General features: G+C 38.0%; 2 protein-coding genes across 2 annotated transcripts in view; one reads left to right on the plus strand and one right to left on the minus strand.

The window, feature by feature from the left end:
• Nucleotides 1–5,375, plus strand: part of LOC127786911 (probable inactive ATP-dependent zinc metalloprotease FTSHI 1, chloroplastic) — a 28,341-nt gene extending 22,966 nt beyond the window's left edge. Inside the window, exons 9-15 of the mRNA XM_052314669.1 lie at nucleotides 1,457–1,652; nucleotides 1,747–1,861; nucleotides 2,251–2,525; nucleotides 3,600–3,683; nucleotides 3,781–3,893; nucleotides 3,971–4,220; nucleotides 4,917–5,375. Coding sequence (XP_052170629.1) covers nucleotides 1,457–1,652; nucleotides 1,747–1,861; nucleotides 2,251–2,525; nucleotides 3,600–3,683; nucleotides 3,781–3,893; nucleotides 3,971–4,220; nucleotides 4,917–5,105 — 1,222 coding nt within the window. The 3' untranslated portion in view covers nucleotides 5,106–5,375. The remainder of the gene's footprint in view (nucleotides 1–1,456; nucleotides 1,653–1,746; nucleotides 1,862–2,250; nucleotides 2,526–3,599; nucleotides 3,684–3,780; nucleotides 3,894–3,970; nucleotides 4,221–4,916) is intronic.
• Nucleotides 5,376–5,784: 409 nt separating this feature from the next.
• On the minus strand, nucleotides 5,785–8,999 carry LOC127786912 (DCD domain-containing protein NRP-B-like). The gene is made up of 5 exons (XM_052314671.1): nucleotides 7,618–8,999; nucleotides 7,041–7,141; nucleotides 6,548–6,631; nucleotides 6,306–6,416; nucleotides 5,785–6,169 (listed from the first exon to the last, which is right to left on the minus strand). The coding sequence occupies exons 1-5, from the start codon at nucleotides 8,657–8,659 to the stop codon at nucleotides 6,125–6,127; spliced, it is 1,383 nt and encodes a 460-aa protein (XP_052170631.1). The 5' UTR covers nucleotides 8,660–8,999; the 3' UTR covers nucleotides 5,785–6,124.
• Nucleotides 9,000–10,526: the final 1,527 nt, after the last annotated feature.

Here is a 10,526-nt window from a genome sequence, read left to right on the forward strand (position 1 = left end):
TTGCCAAGTCATCATTTAACAGTAAAGGCTAACAGTTCCTAATTGCATTCTATTGTTGTAAAAAACTTTTAAGTTCAGTTGGTGAATTGCAAAGATTAGAAGTTTGTTATAAAATTGTAACAAGCCTAAAAGTTTGGTTAGTGAATTGCCAAAATTAAAAGTTAGTTCTTAAATAGAAACAAACCTAAAAGGTTAGTTTTTTTTTTTTTTTTTTTTTGTAATTTACCATTTTTCTTTTGTCATACTTTAGTGAATTTACTATCAATTTAGGGGCTGCATCAATATATTTGTAATTATTGTGTTTTTATGCTTACAGTGTGCTAACCTGGGGAACTAGTTTATATTTATATTCATGATCATAATGTTATTTAATTTACAAAATATATAAGTAGATTTTTTATCTTATAACAGAATCAAAATTCTGTTTCAGTAAAATGATCTCTGTAATATCTAGATTTACAAAATAACATTTTCAAATCTGTTATTTACTTATGTGTCCATCTTGGCCAATAGCTTTATAGGAACTAATTATTAAGTTATTATTTGGCTAATTAATGTTAATAGCAGATGAAATAATGAACTAATGCCTGAATTTCTGAAGGAAAAAATCAGCAAAAATAATAAGGAAAATGCTGCAAGTCTCGGGTGGGTGGCTAAAGATGGATCAATCATCCAAGAAGATGAAAAGATTATCGAGGATGCTACTCACAAAATTAAGGAATGATACTTAAAATAAAGAAGTGAATGTTATATTCTGCAATTATAACTCCCTTTGAAGTTGAAGAAGTTTCGACAGATGAATTTAGGACTAACTTTGTTATATGGCACAAAATGATGGGTAGTAAAGCACCACCATGTTTGCAACATGAGTGTAACTGAGTAAAAATATTAGGATGGATGTGCAACCATATAAGAAAGGACAAACTTAAAAATGAAATTACCTATAATACAGTTGGAGTGGCTTCTATCAAAAATAAGATGTATGAGACGCAATTAAAATAGTTTAGTTAGTGAGAGACAAACTAGATGCTCCTATGAGGAAAGTAGATTAAATGGAAAAAAGGATGTAGCAGAAGAGTTCAGAGTCTCAAAGAAAGATTAAGAAAAGCTTGATGGGAAACTCCTAGGCATGATGAGTTATAATGACCTTAAAGAAGTTATGCCCATAGATAGAGATGATTGGTGAGTTAGAATCTATCTAAGCCAACCCTACCCCAGTGAGATTAAGGTATGGCATGTTGATGTTTCTGTAATAATGATTTTTATGTGATACTGATTTGAATTATGAATGTCATTATCAGGGAAACATAAAGTTAAAATCATAGTAATAAATACTTGTTAGGTGATTCAGGACATTGGCAGTTCTGATTATTTCTAAGCAGTTTTCAATTTCTTCCATTTAATGTTTGCATACCGACAACACAGTGACATCTGTTAATCTTTATGTTATGATTAGACGTCAGGGAATATTCAGTGAATCCACCGACCACCTATACAATGCTGCTACTCAAGAAAGGGAGACTACATTGAACCAGCTTTTGATAGAACTGGATGGATTTGATACAGGCAAAGGTGTTATTTTTTTGGGTGCTACAAATCGTATGGACTTGCTAGATCCTGCACTTCTTCGACCAGGTCGTTTTGACCGTAAGGTTAGTATAATAGGCTAAGCTGGTGTTTGTGGTTCTGCATCAACTTTGTTTACAATGAGTGGGTGGTTATGGTTGTTTTCACTGTCTCCTGTAGATAAGAATTCGTCCTCCAAATGCAAAAGGGAGATTGGAAATTCTGAAAGTTCATGCACACAAGGTTAAATTGTCAGGATCTGTTGATCTGTCCAGTTATGCTCAGAACTTGCCAGGTGTGCAGTTTTGCTGATATATCTTTGGCAGTGTAACATTTCTTGTACACAATAAGCCAGATAAGGTTGCTTCAAGCAATAGTAAATGGTTCTGTTCTAAGTATTATTTATGTCTATAATGTGTGTAACAATTACCAATCTCTATTCCGTGGTTCATTAGTCGCATTTATGTCCAACATGTGAGTACCCATGTCTGAGTTATATCCCCAAAGTCATCACAAGGAATCACATTTGCAGGCGGCCATAAGGATTCATGTTCATCATGTGTTTGCGTTAAGATGGAAGATCATTATAGTTCTTCCTGGTTTTGAGAATTGCATGGCCAACTATAAGGATTATACTTGAACCTGTTGTTTCAATACCTGAGCTACCGTCTTCTGGTTTGTCAGGATGGACGGGAGCAAAGTTAGCTCAGCTGCTCCAAGAGGCTGCTCTTGTGGCAGTAAGGAAGGGACACGATTCAATTCTTCAGGCAGATGTGGATGACGCAGTTGACCGACTTACAGTAGGACCTAAACGTGTTGGGATAGAGTTGGGTCATCAGGGACAATGTCGCCGAGCTACCACAGAAGTGGGAACTGCAATGACTGCTCATCTGCTAAGGCAGTCTGAGAATGCAAAAATTGAATTCTGTGATCGCATATCAATTAATCCTCGTGGCCAGGTCCTCTCTGCTACCTTTTTACCTTCTTTTTCTTTGTTATTTTTGTTTCTGTTTTCCTAAAAGAAGTGGCAACACAAGAGGAAAAAGGAAAAAGCAATGGGGCGGCCAGTTCTGCTAATGTACTACCCTGTTGGACAATTATCTTTAGAACTCAAAAAAACTTGGTTGATTGAAATCTACAGAAACTTTATTAGACGTTCTACAGATCCAACCAGCAAGAGCATCTGCAGCAGCATTGCATCTAGGAGTGTTTACCAAACTACATTCTTTATCTTGTAGGGGGTAGAACTTTCAAGCATAGCTAACATGCTGATAGTAGGCCTTAACTGATTCCAGTAAAAGCCACAGACAAGCCTTAATCTCCACTGCCACAATATTGAGCAATTACACCAGCAGCCCTATAGACATTCCTGATAGCAACATGAAAGTTAATCTGTAAGGATTGTGGGAACTAATAGACAACATGAGTAGATAATCAATCAAACTCATCATCAATCCCCAATACCAAGAGTCCATCCTTGAGACAGAAGGAATAGTGATCTTCAATATTTGAGCCATGCATACCTGATCGAACGATTGTTGAAAGTTCTCGGTTTTCAATCCTTAAAATATCCCAATTGATCATATTGGCCAACTTGATTGACTTTGGGGAACAATTCTGGTGACCTCTAGGTATAAACTGAGGAAGATTAGGAACCCAAGGAGCAGCCAATACAAATATTTTGATAGCTTCTCTGTTCCTTTCTTTCATTTGCCCATTATTACTGCGAGGTCCATTTAAGATTTTGATGTTCACTTCTCTTGTAACCATTGCCTTTACTTTCCCCATTGGCTAATCATAAAATTGATACAAACTTCTGTAATGCACTAATTGATGGGCACAACTATATCCATTACAGTAGTCAATATATTTACTGTTGGATTTATCAACTCATTTCTATTTCCATGATTAGAGACTGCTGCTGTGTTGATTTCTGTGCAAATGGGTATCATGTTTGGTTGAATGAGATTTTTAGACATCATTCATTTTGTTTCTTATCATATATTTCTTATTAGTGAAAGTTATATGTGCAGACGTTGTCCCAAGTTGTTTTCCATAGACTTGATGATGAATCATACATGTTTGAGCGTCGGCCACAATTGTTGCACCGCCTTCAGGTGGGAGCTTTAGTTTAGCAGGCTTCACATTCACTTGTTCTTTTTCCTTTTTTTCCTGAATTTATTTATATTTTTCCATCATATTTTTTATTTAAAGGTATTACTTGGAGGGAGAGCTGCTGAAGAGGTGATCTTTGGACAGGATACATCAAGGGCATCAGTTAACTACCTCGCTGATGCTTCTTGGCTTGCTCGTAAAATTATCACAATGTAGGTTTTCAAGAATTTATTCCATTTTAATGATCTCTCTTTCATTTCCATTATTAGTGCTTCTCTTCTTCCACCAGATGGAATCTGGAGACTCCCATGGTAATACATGGAGAACCACCTCCTTGGAGAAAAAGAGTTAAATTTGTGGGCCCAAGGCTGGACTTTGAAGGATCATTGTATGATGACTATGGCCTGATTGAGCCCCCAATCAACTTCAATTTGGATGACGAAGTAGCAAGGAGGACAGAAGAATTAATGCATGAGATGTATGGAAAGACGGTCACTCTCCTGAGACGGCACCATACAGCTTTGCTGAAAACTATTAAGGTATATAGTGGACATAGAGGTCAAGTTTCTGTCTTCCAACTTTATTTATGTATTGTTTACTTGTTTTGGCCAACCACTCACACTTACGCTTTTCACCATCAAGGCATGCTGTTGAAGTTAAGGAAGACACCTGGGGACACTAGTTTGTAGTACAATTCTCTATTTAGTGTCAGACTAAACTTTGGTAGTGAAAATTTTGAAAATGTTAAAAGGTTATACCCATGACGCTGTAGATTATCTAATTCCAAAACAAGAAACACAGTCCTGCCACGGCAGCTGGGGCTCTGTTACCAGTGAGCTCTCTTTGATATGTTGCTAAGACAAGTATTTTTCACATATTCAGGACCCTTTCCGCTTATGAAGGGTATTCTATGAGTGACATTGCAAGCATGAACCTATACAACATTTCTTGTTATTCAAATTATACCCTGGAAATAAATGTCTTGGTTTAGGAGTCGTGTTATTCTCTCGCTAGAGGGCTGCATCAAGAAGTGCATCTAGCATAAAACTTTGCCACACTGCTCTTTTGCATAGAATTGTATTGTAAATGTGACTTTTAGAAGTCAATTGACATGAATACCAACTCCAACTTGGTTAAGGATAAGATGCACTTGGTGGTGGTGGGGGTTTGGGGGCCATGTTGATGCGCTATTATATAACTGACTGATCAAGGCTGCCGTTCATTTGTGTTTGCAGGTTCTTCTTAATCAGAAGGAAATCAGTGGAGAAGAAATTGACTTCATTCTGAGAAGTTACCCGCCACAGACCCCCACAAGTCGTATTCTGGAGGAGAAAGATCCCGGTAGCCTTGCATTCTTTAAAGAAGAACCAGGTCGAGAGGTGGAGTATAGCTTGATGACCCCAGTTCAAGGAGAAAGATTGTGATTGATACAACACTTGGGGGTGTTTGATTGGAATTGTTTTCTATAAAAAATGTCATTAATGAAAAAAATTTCATGCTTGCATGTTTGATTGCTTAATAGTTTTTATGAAAAATTTTCTTGATATAACATATTAAGACATGTTTTGATCCATTTTTCATAGAAATTTGTAACTAGGGAGGAGGTGGAAATTATTTTTGTTGGGATTTTGTAAAGGGCTGGCACACAGGTCATATTGTTTATTTGTTGACGTTGAATATTGTTGTGATCCATCCCCTCCCTTTGTCCATGCTCTCTCTTTGTTTGTGTGGATGCATTATGATCAGGGTTGCCAGAACCATACATGAAAAGAGTTGTGTGCGCATCTTTACTTATATTGGCTGGCTGTCTATCACTGTTGATTACACAATGGGGACTGGTTCCCTTGAGAATACCTATTCTATTCTAGTATACAAGCATATGAGTAATACTAAACTTTTGAATTTATTAAAAAAAAAATCATTTTGTTTTCAAGAGTGGTTCAATTGATGATCCACCTATTAATGGAAAACAAACTTATCCATGATCTTACTTGATTGTCAACAAGACTCACTTTGCGCCCAAAGATCTTCACAAGAATCTTCCAAACCAAACCATATAAGCTCCCAAATTTCTCAACTATAGTTTTTGCTAAACAAAACCACTTCACTATTAAACTTGCATTTCAAGCATGTACTTGCCCATTATATGTATATATGTATATGTATATGTACAAAACAAGCAGCCCAAAAACACATTGGATTGGAACCATGGCAGTCCCCTCCAAGCAGGCAAGGCAAAATGGTCCCAAGAACAAGGGGTGGGGGGAATGAAAAAATACGCATCGTATCAGAATACAAAGGGGCGAACTTGCTATTATTCTCTACCAAAGTATCATCTCTCTTTTATTTTGTATATATGGATCTTATTTTCTCTTCTTTCCATCACACTAGTCTATTGGTACTTTCTTTCCGTGCGTATCTGTTTTGTCTGTGCTGTATGATGTTAAGCTGCATTGCTGACTGCAAATACATCCAAAAGAGAGAGAGCCTGCAAAATTTAAAATTTAAAGCAATTTAGCATTAACTGCATTGCTGAATTGAGAGAAATTTCCACTTATAAAAGAAGGAAGAGCCTCTATAAAATTTGAACTCATAAATATGCTCTTTATTTATTTATTATTTACCTCTGGAATGCTGAGTTCGAGGCGGAATTTGGGGCCATCATAATGATGGAGGATTGGTCTGAAGGAGTCCTCTTCCAATGGCTCACACACTTCCCTCGTCACAACACGCACCTGAAGAAGATTGAGGAGCAGAAGAAACAAAAATTTACAGTGAATTGGTTATTCCATTTGTCAAATTACAGCAGAGCCAGAGTTTCAGCAAACAAGAAAGAAACTACTTATCATCACTCCAATTAGCATACCTGAGCGGGGAATCTCGATTCACCGGGGTTCTTTTTGTCCTCCCATGCTGTCGGATCAATATTTGTTCCTCCAAAGCTTGCTGCCTGAGAGTATATCATAAGCAACTTTGTTATGGTGCACAGATCAAACACTAACTAATTTTAGAAGTACAAACTTGAGAAGATGAGGATTAATAATCTCTGGATGAAATATTGGACCCTGCAATCCAGTCCGTGCTTGATGCTCTAAATATGCTTAGTCATGGACAATTCAAAACACTTTGGAATAGAAGTCATTTTGAGAACTTTCCAAATTTCAAATTTGTTTAAACTGCGAAACATTTATGAATTGGGATTCATTCCAAAGCAAAATATGATACGCGAGTACTCCACAAACCGGGATTCCAGTCTTCTCTAGAGTGATTTAGAGTCCTCACCAACCAGACTTTAAGGAATTGCTTTTTTTTTTTTCTTTTTTAAGTACTAAGTTCAGAAGAATGGAAGAAATACAAACCTCAAAAATCCCATGAAGTTGGTGGGTGGAATAGTTGTACAGGAAAAGGGGCAAGCCTGGGGTAATTGCTCGGACTGAGTCCCGATAGCGCGGAGGCAAACCTGGGAGATTCATTGAAAGAAAACACCAATTAAGAAAAGCATGTCATAAGAAGCAGAGATTAATGCTAACAATTCTTAATTACTAAAGATATTAATCAAATTAACAAACTTTTCAACTACTACAAATCATGGAAGTAAAACCCACATATTCTAGTAATATACTCTACTTACAGAAAAAAAAAAGAAGAAGCTTGATTTCGTTTTGCATGAGAAATTGTCCTTAAATTATCCAATAATGATCATACATGTAACCACATGCAGATTGGACCCAACTCTTCCATTCACTTTATTCAAGTGTTAATAACCATTTCAAACTTGGAATTCGAAGCATTTATCACTAAAATCGACTAATTAGTTGGATAAGATGCGATAAATCGATCTAAACCACCAATCCAGACCACAAGAAGGGGTCTAAAGTTCTGAAAAGCCAGAAAAGGAAAACAAACTGCATAGGAAGATAACGGGGGAAAACGTACCAAAAAGCTGCCTTCTGAGATTCTCTTGCATCGTATCGTTGTTGCAGACAAAGATATAGCCACCGATGGTTTCATTTCTTGGCAGGGCCTCAGATGCTGGAAGCGTCTTGAACCTCTTTTCCACACTGTTTTTGTCATTGTTATCTTTGTTGTTGTTGTTGTTATTCCCGTTCCTGTTCTTCTTCCCACTCTTTAGACTATGGTGATTTTGATGATGATGATGATGGCGATCATCTTCACCCTTACCAGTCCCACTCTTAATCCCCTTGGAATTGAGAACAACATTACCGTTGTTGTTGTTATTGTAATTCAAAGTAGGCGAGTGCTTTGAATAAATCCCTTTATTGAACCCACCGTTAAGCCCAATCACGTTCTGCTGCTGGGACAACCCGCCTCCAATCGGTCCAAAACCAGACGAAGCCAGCTTCCATCCGTCGTTGAACCCGTTGAGATCGGAGCCACCAATCTTCCAACTATGGTTGAACCCATTAAAATCCAAATCATTCTGCTTAAAATTGTTTGAGGAATTGGAGCCACCAATCTTCCAACTGTGGTTGAACCCGTTAAAATCCAAGTCGTTCTGCGTCAAATTGGTGGAGGAACTATCGGAGCCCCCAATCTTCCAACTGTGGTTGAACCCGTTAAAATCCGAGTCGTGCTGCTTCAAATTGGTGGAGGAACTATCGGAGCCACCAATCTTCCAACCGTGGTTGAACCCATTAAAATCCGAGCTGTGCTGCTTCAAATTGGATGAGGAATTCCAGCCATCGCCATGATTATTAACATCGGAGCCGCCGACCTTCCAAGAATGGTTGAACCCATTGAAGTCCGACGAGTCCTTGGGCCTCAGATTGCTGGGTGGGGTGACGTCAGGATTGAGCTCGCCGCCGACCCTGATATCGAAGTTGCGTCTCTCCTCCGGCCTCTTGAACACATAGGAATTGCTCCAAATGGAGTCATTGAGGGAGAGATTGACCAAGTTGTTGGTCTGGACCCTGAGCTGATCGCTGAAATTCCGGAAGGATTGCTGATTGTTGTCCATCTCAACGTCTGCTAATTAAAATCCGAAGTCAAATCGAGAGAGAGAGAGAGAGAGATGATTTGGTAAGTGTGTAAATTGGGTTTGGTTTGGGTAGATTGATTAGATAGATGTGTGGAGGAGCGAGTAAATGGATGAGATGGGTATGGAAACGGAAGGGATTAGAGATATATATATATATACACACAGATATAGGAAGAGCGAGAAGAAAGTTCCGGGAAGGTTGAGGGGGAAGATAGCGTGGAGGTGTTTTTAGTCAAAGCGGTGTTTTTTGTTTAATGGCAGTGTAGTTGAGCGAATAAGAGAGCGATGACGAAGACGCAGAGAGGACAGGCACAGGGAGTGAAAACGCGTTTTGTTAACAGAGAGAGAGAGAGAGAGAGAGAGAGTAATATGTATCGTGGGGAGGAAAGAGTGGGGCAAATGGCAATGGGTCGCGGTCGTCGGGTGTGGGGTTGTCTCAGACTCAGTATCATTCTAGAAGGCCTCACCGTTCACATTTTGATTTGATTTGGGCTCTTCTCTCTCTTTCTTCTCTTTGCTTAGCTGTTAAGGCAAGCGCTCCTGTCCTCAGTCATTACCCGCTATTTGTACACGCGTCGCCACTGCGTGTCACCCCACCCTACAAGGCGCCGTGCCTGTTGTGGCCTTTTTCTTTTCTTTTATCGTTATTTTTTCTACCCATAAAACGAAAAGGTTTGGGTGGGTGGGTGGGTGGGTGAGACAGGAAGGAAGGAAGGAACCAAGCAAGCCTTCTAATTGGACGGGAATTATTAATAAGCAGGGTTTTTCCTTCCCCCCCCCCCCCCCAAACTCAACCCAAAAAAAAAAAAAAAAGTTACCTTCCTCGTAGTAAGACTCAGACATGAGACAAAACTTTAGGAGCTGTGGAAATTTTTTTTGTTTTCTATTTTTAGTTTTTATCTCTATTTCTGTATTTTCTTTTGTTAAAAATTAAAAAAAAAAAAAAAAACGTATTCATCCTTGTTAAATATGAAACCAGTTTTAATCTTTAGAATACGAGAAAACATATTTAAAATTAAGATTGCAATCGAATCGAGTTAAATCAAACTTTGTTGAAGTTAGGCTTGGATAAAACTCTGCTCAAGCTCGAATTCGATTCATATGAACCAAGCTCGTTAAAAGGTTGACAAGCAAAACTTGAGCTTGAGCTCGAGTTCAAACTCTACATAAACTCGAGGTCGTACTCGTCAAAATCAATTATTTTGCTTAAATCTAATTTATTATTTTATTTTTGCAACGACCCGCCTCTCGAAACCTCTGTTAGCATAGTAGATTTGTGAGAGAGTCATTAATAGAATGATACAAAAGCAACTTAAATCAAAGCACCATTAACGTACCACATAAGCTCTCATTTTAGACACTACAACATAGAAGTAAGCATATAGATTGAGATAAAAGATACATCCTCTGAATATAATGCATCAAGCCACTAACACAAAATATACATATACCCTCAAGGCATAAGAGCCTAGCTAGCTCTGACAATTCAACCCAAAAATTTTCAAGACCTTTACATAGGTGAGATTTGTACATATCTATTGAAATAAAATCAGCCTCTATTAGACTCGCCATCAGCCTTATCTTCACCTTTACTTGGAACGATGGAAAGTAAAAGTGAGTCACAAGACTTAACAACTATATAAAAAGAACAAAAAATGGTTACGCCCAGACTTCTCCTGAACATCATGCATATCATGTCGTATATTAAAACACGCCCTAATCTCGTATACATAAACGACACACAATCCATATCATGTCATATGTCATATCACAACCTATGCCATATGATTATGTATCATGATACCCATCCGTAACATAAATGCATGGATACACATATATAGTCCTT

This window comes from Diospyros lotus, chromosome 12 (genome assembly GCF_014633365.1).
Source record: "Diospyros lotus cultivar Yz01 chromosome 12, ASM1463336v1, whole genome shotgun sequence".
NCBI classification, from domain to species: Eukaryota; Viridiplantae; Streptophyta; class Magnoliopsida; order Ericales; family Ebenaceae; genus Diospyros; species Diospyros lotus.

Coding starts and splice junctions, on each gene's coding strand:
- LOC127786912 (XM_052314671.1), bottom strand. CDS start 8,659: ATGGACAACAATCAGCAATCCTTCCGGAATTTCAGCGATCAGCTCAGG. Junction 6,632..7,040: donor AACTTCATGGGATTTTTGAG/GTTTGTATTTCT, acceptor ATATACTCTCAG/GCAGCAAGCTTTGGAGGAAC. Junction 6,170..6,305: donor TCGAACTCAGCATTCCAGAG/GTAAATAATAAA, acceptor TAAATTTTGCAG/GCTCTCTCTCTTTTGGATGT.